The sequence below is a fragment of the Hypanus sabinus genome, chromosome 12 (assembly GCF_030144855.1).
Source record: "Hypanus sabinus isolate sHypSab1 chromosome 12, sHypSab1.hap1, whole genome shotgun sequence".
Taxonomy (NCBI): Eukaryota; Metazoa; Chordata; class Chondrichthyes; order Myliobatiformes; family Dasyatidae; genus Hypanus; species Hypanus sabinus.
In genome coordinates, this window is record NC_082717.1 from 20042418 (window position 1) to 20063952 (window position 21535).

Sequence of the window (21535 nt, forward strand, 5' to 3'; positions counted from 1 at the left end):
TACTGAAATTGCAGGGGCCTGAGCAGAGATATTTAAAACATCTTTAGCCACAGGTGAGGTGTGAGAGGATTCGAAGATAGCTAATGATGTCTTGTTGTTTAAGAAAGGCTCTAAGGATAAGCTGGTGAGCCAGACATCAGTAGTGGAAAAGCTATTGGAAGTTATTTTAATATTGATATAAATATTTGGATAGACAGGGACTGATTAGGGATAGTCATGGCTTTGTGCATAGTAAGTCATGCCTAACCAATCTTACAGAGCTTTTCAAGGAAGTTACCAGAAAAGTTGATGAAGGCAAAGTGGTGGATGTTGCCTACATGGACTTTAGCAAGGCATCTGATAAAGTCTCACATGAGAGGTTGGTCAGGAAGGTTTAGTTGCTTGGCATTCAAGACGAGATAGTAAATTGGAACAGATATTGGCCTCTCTAGATGAAGGCTACAACTAATAGTGTGTCACAGGGATCGGTGCTGAGTCTGTTATTTTTGGCATCTATATCAATGGTCTAAATGATAATATGGTAAACTGGATCAGCAAATTTAGTAGAAAAGGAGACTATCGAAGCTTGAAGTGGGATCTGAACCAGCTGGAAAAATAGGCTTAAAAAATGGCAAATGAAATTTAATGGAGACAAGTGCGAGATGTTGCACTTTGGGAGGACCAGCCAGAGTAGGTCTGACATGGTGAGTGTTACGGCACTGAGGACTGCGGTGGAACAGAAATATCTGGGAATACAGGTTCATAATTCTTTTAAAGCGATGTCATAGGTAGCCAGGGTTATAAAGAAAGCCTTTTGCATATCAGCCTTCATAAATTAATGTATTGAGTACAGGAAATGGGATGTTATGTGCAAATTGTATAAGATATTAGAAAGATCTAATTTGGAGTATTTTGTCCAGTTTTGGTCATCTACCTCGAAGAAAGATGTAAATAAGATTGAAGAAGTGCAGTAAAAATTTACAGGGATGATGTTGTGGTCTGAGGACCTCAAAGGTTGAATATGTTAGGTCTTTATTCCCTTGAATGTAGAAGATCAAATGGAGATTTTAAAGAGGTATACACAATTATGAGGGGTATAGATAGGGTAATGAAGGCAGGCTTTTTCCACTGAGGCTGGGTGAGACCACAACTAGAGGTCATGGATTAAGGGTGAAAGGTGAACTATTTAAGAGAAATATGAGGGAGAACTTCTTCATTCAGAAAGTTGAGCTGCCAGTGCAAGAGGCAAATGGATGAGAGGGGTATTAAGGGCTACGGATCAGGAGCAGGTCGAATGGACTAGGCAAATTAGTGGTTCAGCACAGACTGGATGGGCCAAAGGGCCTATTTCTATGCTGTAATGTATTATGACTATGATTCTGATAGGTGGGGAGGAGGAGTAGAGCAAGAGCTAGCAAGTGATAACGGATGAAAAGCATATGGGGGAGAAAGATTGGGAACCTGGGAGGTGATAGGTGGGAGTGATAAAGGCCTGAAAATAATGGAATCTGAGGATGATGCAACATAGAGATCGGTAGATGTGACTAGTGGGGGAGTGGAACCAGCAGGAGGATGGGTAGATGGAGAAGGTTCAGGAGGGGAAAGAGATAGGGTGATATGGGGCTGGGTAGGTCAGGAGGGGAATGAAGTAACAGAGCAGGAGCAGATTAACAGAAGTTGGTGAATTCAATATTCATGTTGTGAGGTGATAGATGAGGGCCAGGGTAACTCTATCCCATTCTGTCCAACTGGAAATAGGGTGAGCAAAAATGGAGGAAATAAGAGGAGAGGGCTTCATCAGTTACCTGATTTTCTGAAAAAGGAGGACATTTTGGACTCCTTGGAATGAAGAACTTAATCTCAAGAACAAATGCAGTGGAGATGGAGGAACTGAGAAAAAGGAATCATGGTCCTTACAAGTGGCAGCATGAGAGATGTAGTCAAGACATCTGCAGGAATCTGTCAGTTTACATTAGATGTCAGTAGATAATCCCTCCCCTGAAATGGAGACAGCAAGACCAATAAAGGGGAGAGAAGCATTGAAGATGGGCCAAGTGAACTTGAGGGCAGTGTGGAAATTGATAACAAAGTTAATGAAATTGCCAAGTTCTACATGAGTGCAAGAAACAGCACTCTAAGGCTGCAGAGGAAGAGTTGGGCAGGAGTGCTTGGGTAGGTTTGGACATAGACTGCTCCATGTAGCCAATAAAAAGACAGGGATAACTAGGCTCCATTACATGATTGATTTGGAGAAAATGGGATGAGTCCAATGAGATTTTGTTAAGGATAAACACAGGTTTTGCCTTGCTGGAGGATGGTGTTGGCAAAAGGAATTGCTTGGGAGGTGTTTCAGGAAGAAATAGAGAACTCTAAGGCCTTCTTGATGAGTGTAAAGGTACTGGATGCTCATAGACAAAATGAGGCAGTGGAGGCCAAGAGGAAGTGCTAATGAAGTGGTGGACTGTATGCAGGGTGTCCCAGATGTACAGTATGTGAGAAGGGACTTGGGGGGGGGGGGGGGGAGAGGGAAACAAGATGGAGTTAAGGTATGAGCAGATGAGCTCAGTAGGACAGGAGCAGGAAGAAACAAGACTTACCAGGGTAGTCTTGTTTGTGAGTCTTGGGTAGGAGATAGAAATAAGCAGTACAGAGTTAGAGACTGTGGAGAGAGACCTCCAGAAGTGGATAAGCCATATTCCATCCAATAGGACAACACATTACCAAAACTTTACCATGATGCATCGTACAATAGGATTAACTCTCCATCCGTCAAGTAGTGAACTGTCACACTCACAAATAATAGATTCATCGGAATACACAAAAGTCTTTTCTAGAGTTTCAGTCCATCTCCACCAAGCGTTGTTAGATTTGGAAGAAATTTATTGTAATGATTCAGTAATTACTGATATCCCTTCAACTCAGTGTTATTAGACAGGACCAGTGTTAATGATTTTTACTTTATTTCAGATTGTGGAGAGAGCCACTTAGCAAATCCTAAACTTCATTTGTAAAGTTTAAATGAGCATTCATTAAATGCGAGGGGTGATTTATAAGTTCATGGCCTAAGGTAGAAGGAGATGAGTTATACAGCTCTTGTTACATGCACATGCAGTTCAACTCTTTGAGTGATTATGCAGAAAGTTTGAAGTTAATAACTCATCTCCTACTACCTTAGACCACAAACTTATCAATCACCCCGATGAGTTATTAACTTCAAACTTTCTGCATAATCACTCAAAGAGTTGACCTGCATGTGCATGTAACGACAGCTGTATAACTCATCTCCTTCTACCTTAGGCCACAAACATATCAATCACCCCTGGCATTTAATTTATTTATTTAGAGATACAGAGAGGAATAGGCCCTTCTGGCTCTTCGAGGCACACCCCCAGCAATCCCTGATTTAACCCTAGCCTAATCACGGGATAATTTACAATGACCAATTAACCTACTAGCCAGTGCATCTTTGGACTGTGAGCACCCAAGGGAACCCACGTGGCCACAAGGGGTGTGTACAAACTCCTTACAGGCAGCGGCGGGAATCGAACCCAGATCGCTGGTACTGTAAAGTATTGTGCCAACCATCACACTACTGTGCCACTCACTTATACACTTCATTGTCTCTATAAGTTTGCGTATCCCAACAGTTTTGATGCAGAGCCTTTGTATAAGCACTAGTGATAAGGTTTTAACCCGTCTTCGGTATTTCAGTATCGAACTGCTTTCATCCGTGAAGGATTCCAGATTTAGCTGTGTCTTCTCAAGTTCAACCAGCTGCACATTCAGTTGGGTTCATCAGTGTTAAGCTTCAATGTCAAATCTCTGACACTCAGTATCATCAAGACAGTTAGCGTTTGTACTTTTGATAAATCAGACTCACTCTGAACACTTTCTCTACACTACTATCTTCACTCTGCACCCACATGTGGTAAGAACGATGGAAACTGCAGTCATGCTGCCTTCTTCTGGTTTATTGTTTTTTCCCTACTTGCTCGGCTTTATTTCAGACCATATCCTGAGAGCCCTGCCTTTTAAATTTCATGTGACATTTTCCTTGCTCGAAGCAGCACTCAGACAGTTTGTGCTTCTCCCACCATAATCCTCCATGACAGTGACGTCAGCCTTGTTTACCTCAGAAAGCGCTGCTCCAGTTGAATCTGAACTAAACGTTGCCGCTTGTTCCCCCACACGACTGATCTCACTTCCATCCTGAATGTATCGTTGTGCCACTTCCACTGCTTTCACAATTTTCAGTACACTTTCACCTTTGACAACTATCATCTCAACGGCAGTCATCATCGACTCCACACACTTAACTGTCCCTGAGCATGTCTGAGAGTGATTTTACCCCGGTCAGAGCCCTCATCTCAGCTAAATACTCAGAGATTGTCATGTTAGGTTTTCTTAATCATGAATCAAACAATTTTTTTTACATCTACCTTGGCTTTGGGTGAAAGTGATTCTTCAACACACCAACCAATTTCTGAAATATTTCAGTTTCCAGTATTGGAGTCATACAACACAGAAACAGACCCTCTACCCAACACATCCGTGCCTACTAAGTTGTCTATTTAGCTCTTTTCCCTGTGTGTGGCTTGTATCTCTGTAAACTTTTCCTATCCGTGTAGCTGTCTAAATGTACTTTCATCATCATTATGTGCCATGTTGTATACATATGATGACCATGATCATTCTTGGAGATTTTTTCGAGAGATGTTGCTTGCCATGGCCTTCTTCTGGGAAGCGTCTTCACAAAACAGGTGACCCCGGACATTATCAATACATTTCAAAGATTGTCTGCCTGGCGTCAGTGGTCGCATAACCAGGACTTATGAGATGCACCGGCTACTCATCTGACCATCCACCACCTGCTCCCACGGCTTCGTGTGACCCTGATCGGGTGGGGGGGAGGAGGGCTAAGCAGGTGCTACACATTGCCTAAGGGTGACCTGCAGTATAGCGTAGGGAAGGATTGCCTCCTCAGGTAGGGTCCCATTTAAGAGGTAAGTAAGAGAAAGTGTCCAAGAATTGTCTTCTGGCTCAGCGAGTATAGATCAGACCAGCAGATAACAACAGCACTCCCATTCTTCGTGTGTTTGATGGTGAGGTTGGTGCAGAGAGAAAGGAGGACAGTGTGTTCAGAGGGGTGAGGTTGGAATAGGTGAGTTTAGTAGGACAGTTGATGCCTCATTGGCAGTTAGAGGTGAAAAGATCCTGAGCTGGCAGAACACTAGAGGAGAGGGGATTTCCAAGAAGAGGAGGAGGGTTGAATACATGAGAAGGCAATATCAGTGGAAGCTGGGGAATCCTTGTGGAAAGAGTAGGCCCAGAGATGGAGGCAACAGAAGAAGAGCTCGGTGTCATGGTGAGCACGGACATCATTGAGGTGTGGCACAAAAGTAAAGTCTATGCTGAGAATGGTCTACCTCAGAAGGTCAGAGAGGATGGTGAAATCAAGGCAAGTTTAGAGATGGGGTCTTCTTCAGCCCTCTAACTCACCTCCCAGTTTCCCACAACATCCTCCCCCTCCCTATCCACCTACCTTCTCCCTCACCTGGTCTCACCTATCACCTGCCAGCTTGTACTCCTCCCTCTCCCCCGCATTCTTATTCTGGCCTCTGCCACCTTCCTTTCAGTCCTAATGAAGGGTCAGCCCAAAGCATCAACTGTTTATTCCTCTCCATAGCTTCCTGATCTGCTGAGTTCCTCCAGCATTTGTGTGCATTGCTCAAGATTTTCAACTACAAAATCTCTTGTGACTTCAATTAAACAAAGACAAGTCTACAGATCATTGTTCCCCATTTTTCAAGGTAAACTGGATATTTGCCATCTGCTTGCTCGATATCCTGCCTCAAACCTTAAACAATTAAATCTCGATCTTCATTTCATATTAAAAGATGAATTCAATGGAAGATGCAAATAGCCAGAAGTAGGAAAAAAATATCTTCAATTAACAACTTGTATCTACTTCTGAAACCAAGGTGTCAATCATTGATCCATTTCTCAATCCTTCCGGGAGCATTCTTTCACATTTCCTCATTAGGTAGCAATATTCAGAAATGGTGGTGCAATGTGCTACTTACTGGGACTGCTGGGGCATCATCATGGATGGTTTCTGCTTGACACTCAATGATAAGTGGCCCATAGAACTGATCTTTGAGGGAAGATGCAGGACTCTCTGGGTCAAGGTCTGCTGAGGGATCTGTTGAGGAAGAGGCTGGGCATATGTCAGGGTGTCCTGGTTGTCTGTGGAATGTGCGCTAGTTGTTGTCTCCTCACATGCTTTACCCTTGGTTCCTGGCTTACACACGCAGAAATGGGGCCGTAGACACATCCCTCCATTCTGGCACTGAGGAGTGCAATTTGCTGCAAGGGAAAGAACACATAGATATCTAATTTTACTAAAGAGAGATTTATAACATTTTAAAAATTAGCAGGAAGCAAAATTAGTGAATTCCTTTATAAATATATGAACAGGACTACACAAATCAATTAACTCTTGTTTCTCACGTCATTTATCATTTTTGATTCACAAAATTCTTTTACTCAAGGTTTCATATTATCAACTGACCAAGCATTAAGTGGCATGTGGGTAGCGGAGTTCCAAAAGCCCCTTCTACACTCTTTCTTATCTTCACTCCAGGAAGGCCGGGGACTAACTTCCAAACCATGCCCATCAGTCAATGGCAAAAATAGTTCTTCACTATCATTCATTCAAATTCCAACTCCGGACATCAACACAACCCCTTTCTAAATTCCAAGAATGCATATAATCTATGCTCATATGCTCCTAAAGACCAAACTGCATCAATTTGGATATTGCACAACAAGTGCAACTTACTTGTTATTATTTTTTTTATTTTATTTGGCTTTATGATCGCATAGTGGTTAGCGCGACGCTATTACAGCCGGGGACATTTGGAGTTTTGAGTTCAATCCCAGCATCCTCTGTAAGGAGTTTGTATATCCTCCACTAGAATGTGTGGGTTTTCTCCGGGTCCTCTGGTTTCCTCACACAGTCCAAAGATGTACCAGTTGGTAGGTTAATTTGTCATTGAAAAATTGTCCTAAGATTAAGATAGAACTAAATCGGGGGTTGCTAGGCGACACTAATTGAAGAGGCAGAAGGGCCTACTCTGCACTGCATCTCTAAATAAATAAATTTTCCATTGGAAGGCTGTGATTCACTGTTACCATTTTAATTAATGCATTCAGTCAAGGCATACCACCATTATCAATCTGATTAGCTCCTCATTGGCACATGCTGTGAAATTTGTTGTTTTATGGCAGCAGCTGTACCGCTGTACGCAAGATATAAAAATTACTTAAGTTACAGAAATAAATAAATACTGTGAAAGAGGAATGGCAAAGTGGCATTCATGGGTACATGAGGCATTAAAAATCTGAGGGGTGGAAAGCATTCATAAATTTAGAATGTGGATCTTCAAGCTTCTGTACTTCCTCCCTGATGATAATAACAGAAGATTATCAACATCCCTGATGTTGAGGGTTCTGAATGATGCATTCCACTTCTTGCAATCTGGTGTACTGGAGGCTTCATATCACACAATGATACAACCAATCAGACTGGTCTCCACCATACCACTGTAAAGATTTGCTGGAGCCCCTAGTGACATCTCCACAAATTTCTAATGAAGTATAGCCGCTGGCATTTCTTCTTCATGACTGCATCAATGTGTTGGGACTAGGACAGACCCTCTGAGATGCTGACACCCAGGAACTTGATGGTGCCCAATTTAAGATTAAAAGACCACACACACAGAACCAAAACTAAGCTTGATCTCTCTTGACCCTGACACACATAATCGGGTTTAGTCAGACATGAGTCAAGAAGCCTCACTACCACACTGCTTCAGGAAGCTTTCTTTGTTTATATTATTTTAGAGTTATATAAAACAGAAAGAGGCCCAAGACCATACTATCCATAAAGAAAAACACTTGAAGTAATCAATCTCACACTAATCCCATTTTACCCTTCTCCAATTCCCACCATTTAAGGAGATTGACACTGTGAGGAACCAACAGAAGAGATGAGCTCTGGGGCAAATTGACAGGCTTGAGAAGCCCAGTGACTTAATGCTACCACAGCCATGTGTTTACGATGTATTTCTACTCTTGTCTTTGGCCTATAAACAAAATAGCATGTTTTATTTCCTCATGCTTTATCTCACTTATTCAATTTGCTACAGGCAGGTTTCTCATTGGATGGTACAGCAGAAAATGTCTCAAGCTCCAGTGAACCAGATTCAATCTTGACCTCCAGTGCTGTCCATGGAGTTTGCAGACTCTCCTCGTGTTGACATGGGTTTCCTGCAGGAGTTTTAGTTTCTTCCCCAGAACTCAAGGATGTCATACGAGGAAGTTACCAGGAAAATTGATGAAACCAAGGCAATGGATGTTGTCTACATGGACTTCAGTAAGGCTTTTGACAAGGTCCTGAATGGCAAGTTGATCAAGAAGGTTCAGTTGCTGGGCACTCAGGATGTTTACTGGATTAGACATTGCTTCGCAGGGAAAGCTGGATGGTTGCCTCTCTGACTGCAGGCCTCTGACCAGAGGTGTGCCACAGGTATCGGTGCAAGGTCCATTGTTGTTTGTCATCTATGTCAACAATCTGGATGATAACGCTGTAAACCTGATCAGCAGATGACACCAAGATTGGAAGCACAGTAGACAGCGCAAAAAGCTATTACAGCTTGCAGCTGCATCTGGACCAGATGGAAAAATGGGCTTAAAAATAGCAGATGGAATTTAATGTAGACATGTATGAGGTGCTATATGTTGGAAGGACAAACCAGGGTAGGACTTACATGGTGAGCCATAGGACACTGAGGAGTGGGTAGAACAGAGGGATCTGAGAATACAGGTTTATAATTCATTGCAAGTGGCATCTTAGAAGATAGATGAAGTAGACCATAAGACATAGGAACAGAATGAGGCCATTTGGCCCATCGAATCTGCTCCATCATTCAATCATGGGCTGATCCTTTTTTTTCTCCTCCTCAACCCCATTTCCCAGCCTTCTCCCCGTAAACTTTGATGCCATGTCCAGTTAAGAACCTATCAATCTCTGCCTTAAATACACCCAATAACCTGGCCTCCACAGCTGTACAAGGCAACAAAATCCACAAATTCATCACCCTTTGGCTAAAGGAATTTCTCTGCATCTCTGTTTTAAATGGACACCCCTCTATCCTGAGGCTGTGCCCTTTTGTCCTAAACTCTCCCACCACGGGAAACACCCTTTTCACATCTACTCTGTCTATGCCTTTCAACATTTGAAAGGTTTCAATGAGATTCCACCCTCAAGTTCCCGCAAGTACAGACCCGGAGCCATCAAACGTTCCTCAAATGATAACCCTTTCATTCCTGGAATCATCATTGTTAACCTCCGCTGGACCCTCTCCAATGCCAGCACATCTCTTCTAAGATGAGGAGCCCAAAACTGAACAGAATACTCAAGGTGAGGCCTCATCAGTATCTTATAAAGCCTCAGCATCAACCTCTTGAAATAAATGCTAACATGGCATTTGCCTTCCTCACCATCGACTCAACCTGCAGGTTAACCTTTAGGGTGTTCTGCACAAAGACCCCAAAGTCCCTTTGCATCTCAGATTTTTGGATTTTCTCCCCGTTTAGAAAATAGTCTGCACATTTACTTCTACTATCAAAGTGCATGACCATGCATTTTCCAACATAATATTTCATTTGCCACTTTCTTGCTCATTCTTCTAATCTGTCTAAGTCTTTCTGCATCCTACCTGTTTCCTCAACACTACCTGCCCCTCCACCAATCTTCGTATCATCTGCAACCTTGGCAACAAAGCCATCTATTCCATCACCTAAATACTGCATAAAAAGAAGTGGTCCCAACACTGACCCCTGTGGAACACCACTAGTCACTGGCAGCTAACCAATCAAAGATCTTTTTATTCTCACTCACTGCCTTCTTCCAATCAGCCAATGCTCTAACCATGTTAGTAACTTTCCTGTAATACCATGGGCTCTTAACTTGGTAAGCAGCCTCATGTGTGGCACCTTGTCAAAGGCCTTCTGAAAGTCCAAATATACCATATTCTCTGCATCCCTTTATCTATCCTACTTGTAATCTCCTCAAAGAATTCCAATAGGCTCATCAGGCAGGATTTTCCCTTAAAGAAACTATGCTGACTTTGTCCTATCTTGTCTAGCACCTCATCCTTAACAACTGATTTCAACATCTTCCCAACCACTGAGGTCAGTCTATTATTTTCTTTCTGCTGCCTTCCTCCTTTCTTAAAGGATGGAATGACATTTACAATTTTCCAATCCTTTGGCATCATGCCAGAGTCCAGTGATTTTTGGAAGATCATTTCTAATGTGACCACAATCTCTCATGCTACCTCTTTCAGAACCCTTGGGTCCAGGCGACCTACATACTTTTAGGTCTTTCAGCTTTTTGAGCACCTTCTCCCTTGCAACAATAACTTCACCCACTTCTCTTCCTTCACACACTACAACATCTGGCACACTGCTAGTGCCTGTATTGTAGAAGTTGAAGATAGTAGAACATTGGTGAGGCCTAATTTGGAGTATTGTGTGCAGTCCTGGTCACTTACCCTCAGGAAAGATATCAATAAGATTGTAAGAGTGCAGAGAAAATTTATAAGAATGCTGCCAGGACTTGAAGACTTGACCTAAGTTATAGAGAAAGGCTAAATAGGTTAGGACTTTATTCCCTAGAGCTTAGGAAAATGAGAGGAGATTTGATAAGAGATTCCATTTTGATTTCAAGATTTAAGAGAAATTTGGATAATTACATGGATGTGAGGGCTGTGGTCCAAGTATAGGTTGATGGCATGAAGCAGATTAACAGTTCAGCATGGATTAAATGGACTGAAAGGCCTGCTTCTGTGCAGTTGTGTTCTATGATGCTTAAAGATTAGCACAATGTTGTGAGGTGAAATGCTCATATTGTGCGGTATGGCTCTATATTCTATGTTTATCTAGCTATTGCTTCATACATTCAGGGATGTTCTGAAGGCAGGTCTAACATTTACAATGGTCCTGATTATTGAATCAATAAAAATAACAATGATTAACTATTTAATCATTCAACAGGTTTTCTATGACACAATCCACTACAGGCATTGGGTATTAATAATAATTTGGTACTTTGCTAATATAACAAAACAAAGGCCATTTACATTGCAACACACACAAAATTGAATTGAATTGAATTGAATTGACTTTATTTCTTACATCATTCACAAACACTAGGAGTAAAAATCTTTACGTTACATCCCTGTCTAAATGTGTAATTTATAATAATTTATAATAAATAGAACAGTCAATGTAACATAGAAATATACTCAAATCAGCATGAGCCAATCTGCCTGATGGCCTGGTAGAAGAAGCTGTCCCCGGAGCCTGTTGGTCCAGGCGTTTAAGCTGTAATACTGCTCCCTGCATGGTAGCAGGTTGGAATAGTCTGTGGTTGGGGTGACTCAGGTCCCCAGTGATCCTTCGGGCCCTTTTTACACACCTAGCTTTGTAAATGTTCTGAATCCTTCAAAGTTCACAACCACAGATGCACTGGGCCGTCCGCACCACTCTCTGCAGAATCCTGCAATTAAGAGAGGTACAGTTCCCATTCCAGGCAGTGAGGCAGCCAGTCAGGATGCTCTCAACTGTACTCCTGTAGAAAGTTCTTAGGATTTTGGGGCCACACCAAACCTTCTCAACCATCTGAGGTAAAAGAGGCACTGTTGTGCCTTTTTCACCACACAGCTCCTGTGTACAGACCACGCGAGGTCCTCTGTGATGTGGATGCTGAGGAACTTAAAGCTGTTCATCCTCTCAACCCCAGATCCATTGATGTCAATAGGGGCTAGCCCATCTCCATTCCTCCTGTAGTCCACAACCAGCTCCTTACCACAGCTGTTAACCACAAAATGCTGGAGAAGCTTGGCAGGCCAGGCAACATCTTGGGAAAGGAATAAACGGTCAATGTTTCAGGCTGAGACCCTTCATCACAACTGGAAATGACTTCTCATAATTTTCTCCCAGTCCTGATGAAGGGTCTCAGCCTGAAAGCCTTTATTCTTTATTCTTTTCCATGGATGCTGCCTGACCTGCTGAGTTCCTCCAGCATTTTGTGCGGTGTTGCCTTGGATTTCCAGCATCTGCAGACTTTGTCGTGTTAATCATTTACATTCATTTTGATTCCTTTTTTCATGGAAATCAGCAATTTTCCAGAAGAAATTCCCAGGTCTCTGTAACATCTGTGCTGTAAATCCAGCAGCTTTGCTTGGTTTGAAAGCAGTATTCTGTCCGCAGCGTGCGAATGGAGAATATCTGAATTTTTACCATGCAGACACCTGCTATGAATAACAACCTAATAATCTGACATGCCATCAAAATGGTTTCTTCAATTCTTTTGTATCTCTATTTTATTCCATTTCCTGGCTGCAATGGACAGGAAGCATTTGCAGACAAACATCTGGGGTACATTTGTGAATGCATACACAATCCTTCAGCCAACATAGTTGCTTGAGAAACAAGGCATAAATTTCACACAACAAACAACTGTTTGCCTTACGGTAGGACATTCTCATTTACTGTTTACCAGCCAGATGTGGTCATGAAAACAGCAAAACAATTAGACACATAATCACCTGCCTTCTTGCACTGAAGTTCAAGTTCTACGCATCACTTCGGGAATTTTTGCCTTGATAGGAATTGTGCTGCACCCATGCTTTTGATCAGCAATGCAATATAAATAGAGTAGTGCTAGCCTCACCGTGCTCTCTGGCTACCAATTCTGGATGAAAGCTGGAGTACAACCGTAGCTGTGTGTGATATGTGATATTCATCCACTGTAATAGGTGCATCTCTATGCGCAAACACCAATTTCCTCACTTTGCATTGTTGTGCATTTATATTTTAGTAATATTTGAATAATCTTGTAAATATGTTGTTGATTAAGCAGTCTTGATTATTTTAATAATTCATTACAAGTTATATGTAAAAATCTGGTAATCACAAAACGTCGTCATGTGTTCATGCCTTGCGTAAACACAAATTAGGTTCATATTCCCAATTCCTCGTGCCTTACTTGAATTAATTTAATATTTTGAAGTTACAAAACATAGCACCCACCATAAATCACATCTCATAATTCAAGTTTCAGTGAATGTAACACTGCTTGGTTACCTCTTATGCCTCGCACAGGGATGCTCTGCTGTCATAAGCAGGTTCAGCTGGCTTCAGAACCAAGTGCAGGCAGCTCAAACATTTTCCTAAAGTCCATAGAGCTAGCTACACATGACCAGAAAAGTTTTTTTTCCACTCAGCGTTCAGTTGCTGCAATACTCATTGAGTGGAACTCTCAGTGATAATTCTGAGATCAGCTATATTGGATTGGGTGTTATGCAGTGAACTGGAGACAATTAGGGAGCTTAAGGAAAAGAACCCATAAGAGACAATTATCACAATGTAACTGAGTTCAATTTGAAATCTGACAGGGAAAAAGTAAAGTCTGATGTAACGGTATAATTACCGGGGTATGAGAGAGGAGTTGGCCAAAGTAATTTGGAAGGAGATGCTGGCAGGGATGATGGCAGAGGGGCAAATGTGACAGTTTCTGAGGAAGGTGCAAGATAGATATATTCCAAAACTGAAGAAACATGCAAAGGTAAAACGGTACAACCGTGGCTGACAAGGGAAGTTAAAGCTAATGTAAAAGCAAAAGAGACAGCATGCAACAACGCAAAAATTAGCAGGAAGATAGTGGATTGGGAAGCTTATAAATCCCTACAGAGAGCAACTAAAAGAATCATTAGAAGGGAAAAGATGAAATATGAAAGCAAGCTCGCAAACAATATCAAAGCAGATAGTAAAAGCTTTTTTAAGTATCTAAAAAATAAAAGAGAGATAACAGTGGATATAGGACCGCTAGAAAATGAGGCCAGTGAATTAATTACGGAGGACAAGGAGGTGGCAGATGAACTAAATGAGTATTTTGCATCAGTCTTCACTATCAGATACTACCGGTGTGCCAGATGTTGGAGGGTGTGAAGGAAGAGAAGTGAGTGCAATTATTACTACAAGGGTGAAGGCGTTCAAAAAGCTGAAAGACCCAGATCAGATGAACTGCACCCCAGGGTTCTCAAAGAGGTAGCAGTAGAGATTGTGGAGGCATTAGTAATGATCTTCCAAGGGTGCCAGAGGACTGGAAAATTGCAAATATCACTCCATCGTTAAGAAAGGAGGGAGGCAGCAGAAAGGAAATTATAGCCCATTAGTGGTTGGGAAGATGTTAGAGTCAATTGTTAAGGATGAGATTATGGAGTACTTGGTGACACAGGACAAGATAGGATGAAGTCAACATGGTTTCTTTAAGGGGAAATCCTGCCTGACGAGTCTGTTGGAATCCTTTGAGGAGATTACATGTAAGATAGATAAAGGGACACAGAGAATGTTGTATATTTGGCCTTTGACAAGGTGCCACAAAGATTACCAAGTTAAAAGCCCAAGGAAAGTTACTGGCATGGTTAGAGCATTGGCTGATTAGTAGGAGGCAGTAAGTGGGACAGGGGTCAGGGGTAAGTAGGTTGTCAGTGACAGGGGGCAGTTTGGGACTGCTTCTTTTTATGTTGTATATCAATCATTTAGGTGTTAGAATTGATGGCTTTGTTGCCAAGTTTGCAAACAATACAAAGATTGGAGGAGGCGAAGGTAGTGCTGTGAAAATAAGTGGGCTGCAGAAGGACTTATCAGGAAAACGGATAAGAAAGTGGCAAATGAAATACAATGTTGGAAAATGCATGGTCATGCACCTTGATAGGAGAAATAAATGTCCAGACTATTTTCTAAACAGGGAGAAAATTTAAAAACCTGAAATGCAAAGGGATTTGGGAGTTCTTGTGCAGAGCACACTAAAGGTTAATTTGCAGGTAGAGTCGGTGGTGAGGAAGGCAAATACAATGTTGGCATTCATTTTAAGAGGACTAGAATACAAGAGCAGGTATGTGATTCTGAGGAATTAGGAAGGATGAGGGGGCTCTCATTGAAACCTTTCAAACGTTGAATGGCCTAGACAGAGTAGATGTAGAAAGGATGTTACCTATGGTGGGAGAGTATCGAACAAGCGGGCACAGCCTCAGGGTAGAGAAGCATCCATTTCAAACAGAGATGCAGAGAAATTTCTTTAGCCAAAGGGTGGTGAATTTGTGGAATTTTTTTTACCATGGGCAGCTATGGAGGCCAGGTCATTGGGTGTATTTAAGGCAAAGCCCGATAGGTTCTTCATTGGACATGGCATCAAAGGTTATGAGAAGGCAGGTACATGGGGTTGAGTGGGATCCAGTATCAGCCATAATGAAATGGTTGAGCAGACAGCTGAATGACCTAATTCTTCTCCTATGTCTTATGGTCTTGTGGTCTAAGTCCAGGGAGTGGGGCTGAGGAGGGGCAAAAAGGATCAGCCATGATCGAAGGGTGGAGCAGACTCGATGGGCCAAATGACGTAATTCTGGTCCTATGTCTTATGGTCTTATAACAACAGAGGTGGTAATCTATTTCTGACCACGCTGGGAGAGATCGGCATTTTGGGGCAGAAGGCAAAGATGTGGCCAGCTGTAAATGGTCTACTCACAAGGTCTTCAGAGAGTCCACTAAAAATACTGGGATGAAAATATTGGAGCAAGGAGCAAATTACCAAGGCAATGAGTAACAAAAATGCCAGGAACAATGAACAATGGGGCTAAAAGCTTTGCAGCAGCACCAACATCCCATGGATAACTAGCAAAAACATTTGACAAAATCACATGGAATGAGAGAACAGGACAAATTCCACTCATTTTAAATATTAACTGGCAAATGTAAGCACAAATATAAAACGTTGAGTTGAATTACAGAGGCATGAGAAAGGAGCTGGCAAAGTTGATTGAAAGGGGACACTGGCAGGGATAACAGCAAAACAGCAATGGCTGGAGTTTCTGGGAGCAATTCAGAAGGTGTAGGATAGATACATCGTTCTCCTCCTACTAAACTAGGCATCCAAGTTTTGTATCATCTGCAAGTTTGGTAATTGGATGCCAATAAGTCCACAACTTTAATATAAGGTACGAGTCCATTGAGGTAACACTGTAATCTTTCCCCTGTTCAACAAACACCTATTCGCAATTACTCAGTTTCCTGTCATTTAGCTAATCTTCTATCTACCAGAATCAGTTTTAATATCACTGGCACATCATGAAAGTTGTTAACTTTGCTGCAGCAGTACAATGCCATGCACGATAATATAGAAAGAAACTCTGAATTATAGTAAGTATATGCAGTCTATATTTTAAATAATTATATTAGTACAAAAACAGAAATTGAAAAAGTGTTCAAGGGTTCAATGTCCATTCAGAAGTTTTGTGGCAGAGGGGAAGAAGCTGTTCCTGAATCGCTGAGTGTGTGTCTTCAGGCTTCTGTACCTCCTTACAAAAGTAACAATGAGAAGAAGGCATGTCCTGGGTGGTGGGGATCCTAAATAATGGACGCTACCTTATTGAGACACCGTTCCTTGAAGATGTCTTGGATACTACACAGGCTAGTGCCCATGATGGAGCTGGTTAATTTTGCAACTCTCTGTAGCTTACTTTGATACCGTGCAGTGGCAACCCGCCCCCCACGCCCCCACCGCCCCTAATACAAGACAGTAATGCAACCTGTCCACGGTACAACCGTAGAGATCTATGCTGCCACATCACTCCTTTACAGATACCTTATCCAATGCCTTTTGAATGGGTTAGTAGGTGGAGGTGTTGCTCAGCCTTACTGCTTGGGGAAAGTAATTGTTTTTGAGTCTGGTGGTCCTGGCTTGGATGCTATGTGGCCTCCTCTCTGAAGGGAGTGAGACAATCCAGCGTGGGTGGGATCCTTCGTGATGGTGTCTGCCCCTTTTCCTGCACCTTTCTGTCTCTAATATGTGCTTAGTAGTGGGTAGGCTGGTGCCAGTGCTGCCCTGGACAGTTCTGACTACCTGTTGTAAAGCCTTCCTGTCCGCCACAGTGCAGTTTCCACACACACTGATGCAGGCTGTTAGGATGCTCTCTACTACACATCTGTAGAATGATGTGACTATAGATTTACATAGTCTTGTGCTCCCAACCGAGTGAGGGGATGCTCCTGGTGGGCAGTAAAAGATGGCCACTTCACCATTGCCACACACAGCATATCAGGTAACAAAAGATCTAAGAACAAGTTAATTTTAACCTATCAAAATATTTAGCTTCCAAGCAGCTATACAGGCCATTCCAAGGTAAGGTACTGTGCAAAGATCATAGATATATATATATATCTACTGTGATAATTTTATGTATTGCACTGTACTGCTGCCACAAATAAAAACTAATTTCATGACATAGATGAATAATGATAAACCTGATACCTGATTCTGATACAGTTCTCTATTATGTTCTGAGATTGGGAAGGGAACAGAGAGTGGGAATAATGGTTGGAATAAGGAAGCAGAGAGACCTTTTGTAATAATCAATAAACCAATTGTATGTAATCAAATCACCTTGCATGGTGTCTCAGGGCTTCATGTGACTGCACCTGCGCCACCCCCCGTCCAACATTCCATCTCTGCCACCCATTCCACACCCCTCCCACAGTGCTCCACCCTCGCCATTCCCAGTATCTCTTGTTCTCGCCAGATTTACAAACCTACTCTCCACTCCACATTGACAAATACAGTACTGTGCAAATGTCTTAGGCACCCTAACTATATACATATATCTGCCTAAGACTTTTGCACAGTACTGTATGAATGGATTCTGTTTTTACAGATGTCCATAAGTTGTTTGTTTCCATAGGCTGGAAGCATACTCTGTTTGGTCATTATACCTCCACAAGAGTGTTATGAGACCTCATTTAACCTAAGGGTGTCCATAAGTCAGGTGTTTGTAGCCCAGGGTCAGCCTGTATTGCACTACCTGATTACCACTCTGTCCCTATTTTCATAGAATTCACACAAACTGACAATGGTGTTGAAATTAAATGAAAGAAAAATGGAGTGTTGAAGGGGCAAGGAATTTTCTCAGAGCCTGGCCACCATTCATCACTCATGGAACATCATTATCACATGGATGCTTGCACAAGTGTGGCATCACAGCTTAGTGGCTAGCACGATGCTTTACAGTACATACAGGTTCAATTCCCGCTGCTGCCACTTAGGAGTCTGTACATTCTCCCCATGACCACATGGGTGTCCTCTGGCGCTCCGGTTTCCTCCCGCAGTTCAAAGGCACACCAGTTGGTAGGTTAATTGGTCATTGTAAATTGTCCCGTGATAAGGCTAGGGTTAAATCACGGGTTGCCAGGTGGCGTAGCTCAAAGGAACAGGCGGGCCTATTCCACACTGTACGTACCTCTCAGTAAATTGCCTACCGTTCTACCTTTGTGCATTTGAAAGAACTATTCATTGACTGAGAGAGACTTTGTACCATCACAAGCTCCCAGACAAACAGAAAAATGCAAGTCTTTTCGTATCTATTTAAGACTGATGACTTGAACCATTCAAAGGCAGAGGAGGTGGAGTATCTTCTATAATCAACGCCTTGTGATGTGCTAACGTGGCAGTGCTGTTCCAGTCCTGCTCACCTCACATGGAACATCTCATGATCAAGTCTCGTCTATTTTACCTGCCGCGGGAGTTTTCAGCCACTATCTGGGGAGCAGTACATCTCACTTCAGGCCAGTGTCAAACAGGCTCAAGACAAACTGAGCAGTGTAATCAACAAGCATGAAACAGTGTATCCTGATGCCTTCCTCATTTGTTTGAAGGATTTTAACCAGCCCAGCTTAAAAATATCGCTAAATAATTATCACCAAAATATCATTTGTGGAAGTGGAGGAGCCAGCACACTGGACCGCTGTTATACTGCTACCAAGAGTGCTTACCTTACTGTGACATCCCATGCCCACACTTTGGAAAATCACCTGTCTATACTTCTACTCTCTGAGTATAGTCAGAGACTGAAGATCGACAGTAATGAGGACCAAGAAGGTATGGACAAGGGAAGCACAGGAGTGCTTACGGACTGCTTTGAATCAGTGGACTGGACTGTATTCAGGGACTCATCTTTGAGTCTGAATGAGTATGCCACAGCTGTCGCTGACTTCATTAAAACCTGCGTAGGTAAATGTATGCCTACAGAACCTTACCATACATTCCCAAACCAAAAGCCGTGGTTGAACCAGGAGGTTCATATTCCGCTGAGGGCTAGATCTGTGGCGTTCAAATCCGGTGACCCAGGCCTGTACCAGAAAACCAGGTATGATCTGCAGAGGGCTATTTCAAGGGCGAGGAGACAACTTTGAATCAGGTTGAAGGCCATCTCGGATGCATGACAACTCTGGCAGGGTTTGCAAGACGTTACTTCCTACAAAGCGAAACCCAACAGCATGAATGGCAGCGATGCTTCACTACCAGATAAGCTCAACATGTTCTATGCCCGCTTTGAAACGGAGAATATAACGACAGCGGTGAAGATCCCTGCTGCACCTGATGACCCTGTGGTCTCTGTCTCAGAGGCCGATGTTAGGCTGAACCAGGAGGTTCATAGTCTGCTGAGGGATAGATCTGTGGCATTCAGATCTGGTGACCCAGATCTGTAGAAGAAAACCAGGGACACCTTGCAGAGGGCTATCTGAAAGGCAAGGGAATAATTCCAAATGAGGTTGGAGGCAGAATCGGATGCACATCAACTCTGTCAGGGTTTGCAAGCCATTATTTCCTACGAAGTAAAACCTAACATCATGACTGGCAGTGATGCTTCCCTCCCAGATGAGCTCAGCACCTTTTACAAACACATTGAAAGGGAGAATAGAAGTACAGCTGTGATATGAGGATTCCTGCAGCAGCTGGGTGATCCTGTGATCCATCTCGGAGGCCAACTTCAGGCTGTCTGTCAAGAGGTGAATTATACCAGTGCCCAAGTAGAACAGTGTGAGCTGCCTTAACAACTACTGTCCAGTAACACTCACATCTAAGGTGACAAAGAGCTTTGAGAGGTTGGTTATGGATAGAGTTAACTCCTGTCTCAGCGAGGACCTGGACCCACTGCAATTTGCCTATCAGCGCAATAGGACTACAGTGGATGTGATCTCATTGGCTCTTCACATGGCTCATTGATCTCATTGGCTCTTCACCACCTGGACAATACTAATAATTAAGTCAGGATGTTGTTTATTGTCCACAGCTCAGCATTTAACACAATCATTTCTACAGCTCTGATCAAAAAGCTCCAAACCCTGAGCCTTTCTACCTCTCTCTGCAAATGGATCCTCGACTTCCTCAGCGGAAGACCACAATCTATGTGGATCAGAACCACCTCCATCATCTCCACCTCGCAGACAAACAACTTTTTGGGCTGCTTTAGAACAGGGGTTCCCAATCTTTTTATATGTCATGAGCCTTATCGTTAACCAATGGGACTGTGGACACCGGGCTGAGAACCCCTGCTTTAGAATTTCTATTTTTTTTCAGCAGTGTCATAAATAACTCTCATAGATTCACTCAAAGTGATAGAGTCGCATGGCACAGAAGAAATCCCAGCAGACCATCAAATATGCACCAATTATTTACATTATTCCTATTTAATATTCTTCACATCCACATCAACTCACCCTGGGTTCCATCTTCATCTGCACATTAGGGGAATTTGCAGTGGCTAATTAACCAATCAACCTGCACCTCTTTGGGATGTGGGAAGAAAATGGAGCACACTGATAGTGAACCCACACACTAAGAGGGAGGAGGTAGACAGAAGCAGAAGTCAGGACTTAACCCAGGTTGCTGGAGCTGTGCCACACATCACCACCATTTTTCCACATTGCACTCCACCTGCCATGTTTCTGCCCACTCAGTCAGCTTGTCTCTTTATCCGCCATGTTTCAGTTTGTCTCTGTACCTCTGATCCTTCTACGCCTCTTCCTCCTAATCGCATTCAGTCGTAAACCTGAAATTATCTCAGCTAAATTGCTGATATGGATTGTGAATATTTATTTTTTATTGAGATACAGCGCGGAATAGGCCTTTCCAGCCCTTTGAGCTCAGCAATCCCCCAATTTAATCCTAGCCTAATCACAGGACAAATTACAATGACTAATTAACCTACCAATAGGTACATTTTTGGACTGTGGGAGGAAACCAGAGCACCTGGAGAAAACCTACATGGTCACAGGGTCACAAACTCCTTTCAGACAGCGGTGGGAATTAAACCCAGGTTACTGGTACTGTAAAGCGTTGTGCTAACTACCACACCACCATGCAACACTGGACAAGTGTAATCCACCCTGACAGGTACAGCAGAATTTACAAATATACAGAGAGAAAAGATCCTTTTGAAAGAAAGGAACTTGAGATTTGAATCCATTGTATTTTTAAATGCAAATAGAATTTTTTAAATGTATAAACATAATAATGAGAATATATTTCACTAGTTCCATCCTGTGAAGCAGTCAAATCTGCACATTAATTAATTACAAAATGTTTATCTTC

At 42.6% G+C, this 21535-nt stretch overlaps 1 protein-coding gene across 3 annotated transcripts in view; it reads right to left on the reverse strand.

Annotated features, from left to right (window-relative positions):
* Positions 1–21535, reverse strand: part of ltbp1 (latent transforming growth factor beta binding protein 1) — a 416523-nt gene that overhangs the window by 364810 nt on the left and 30178 nt on the right. For all 3 annotated transcript variants that reach the window (XM_059985624.1, XM_059985626.1, XM_059985625.1), the window contains exon 3: positions 6063–6345. In XM_059985624.1, coding sequence (XP_059841607.1) covers positions 6063–6345 — 283 coding nt within the window. The remainder of the gene's footprint in view (positions 1–6062; positions 6346–21535) is intronic.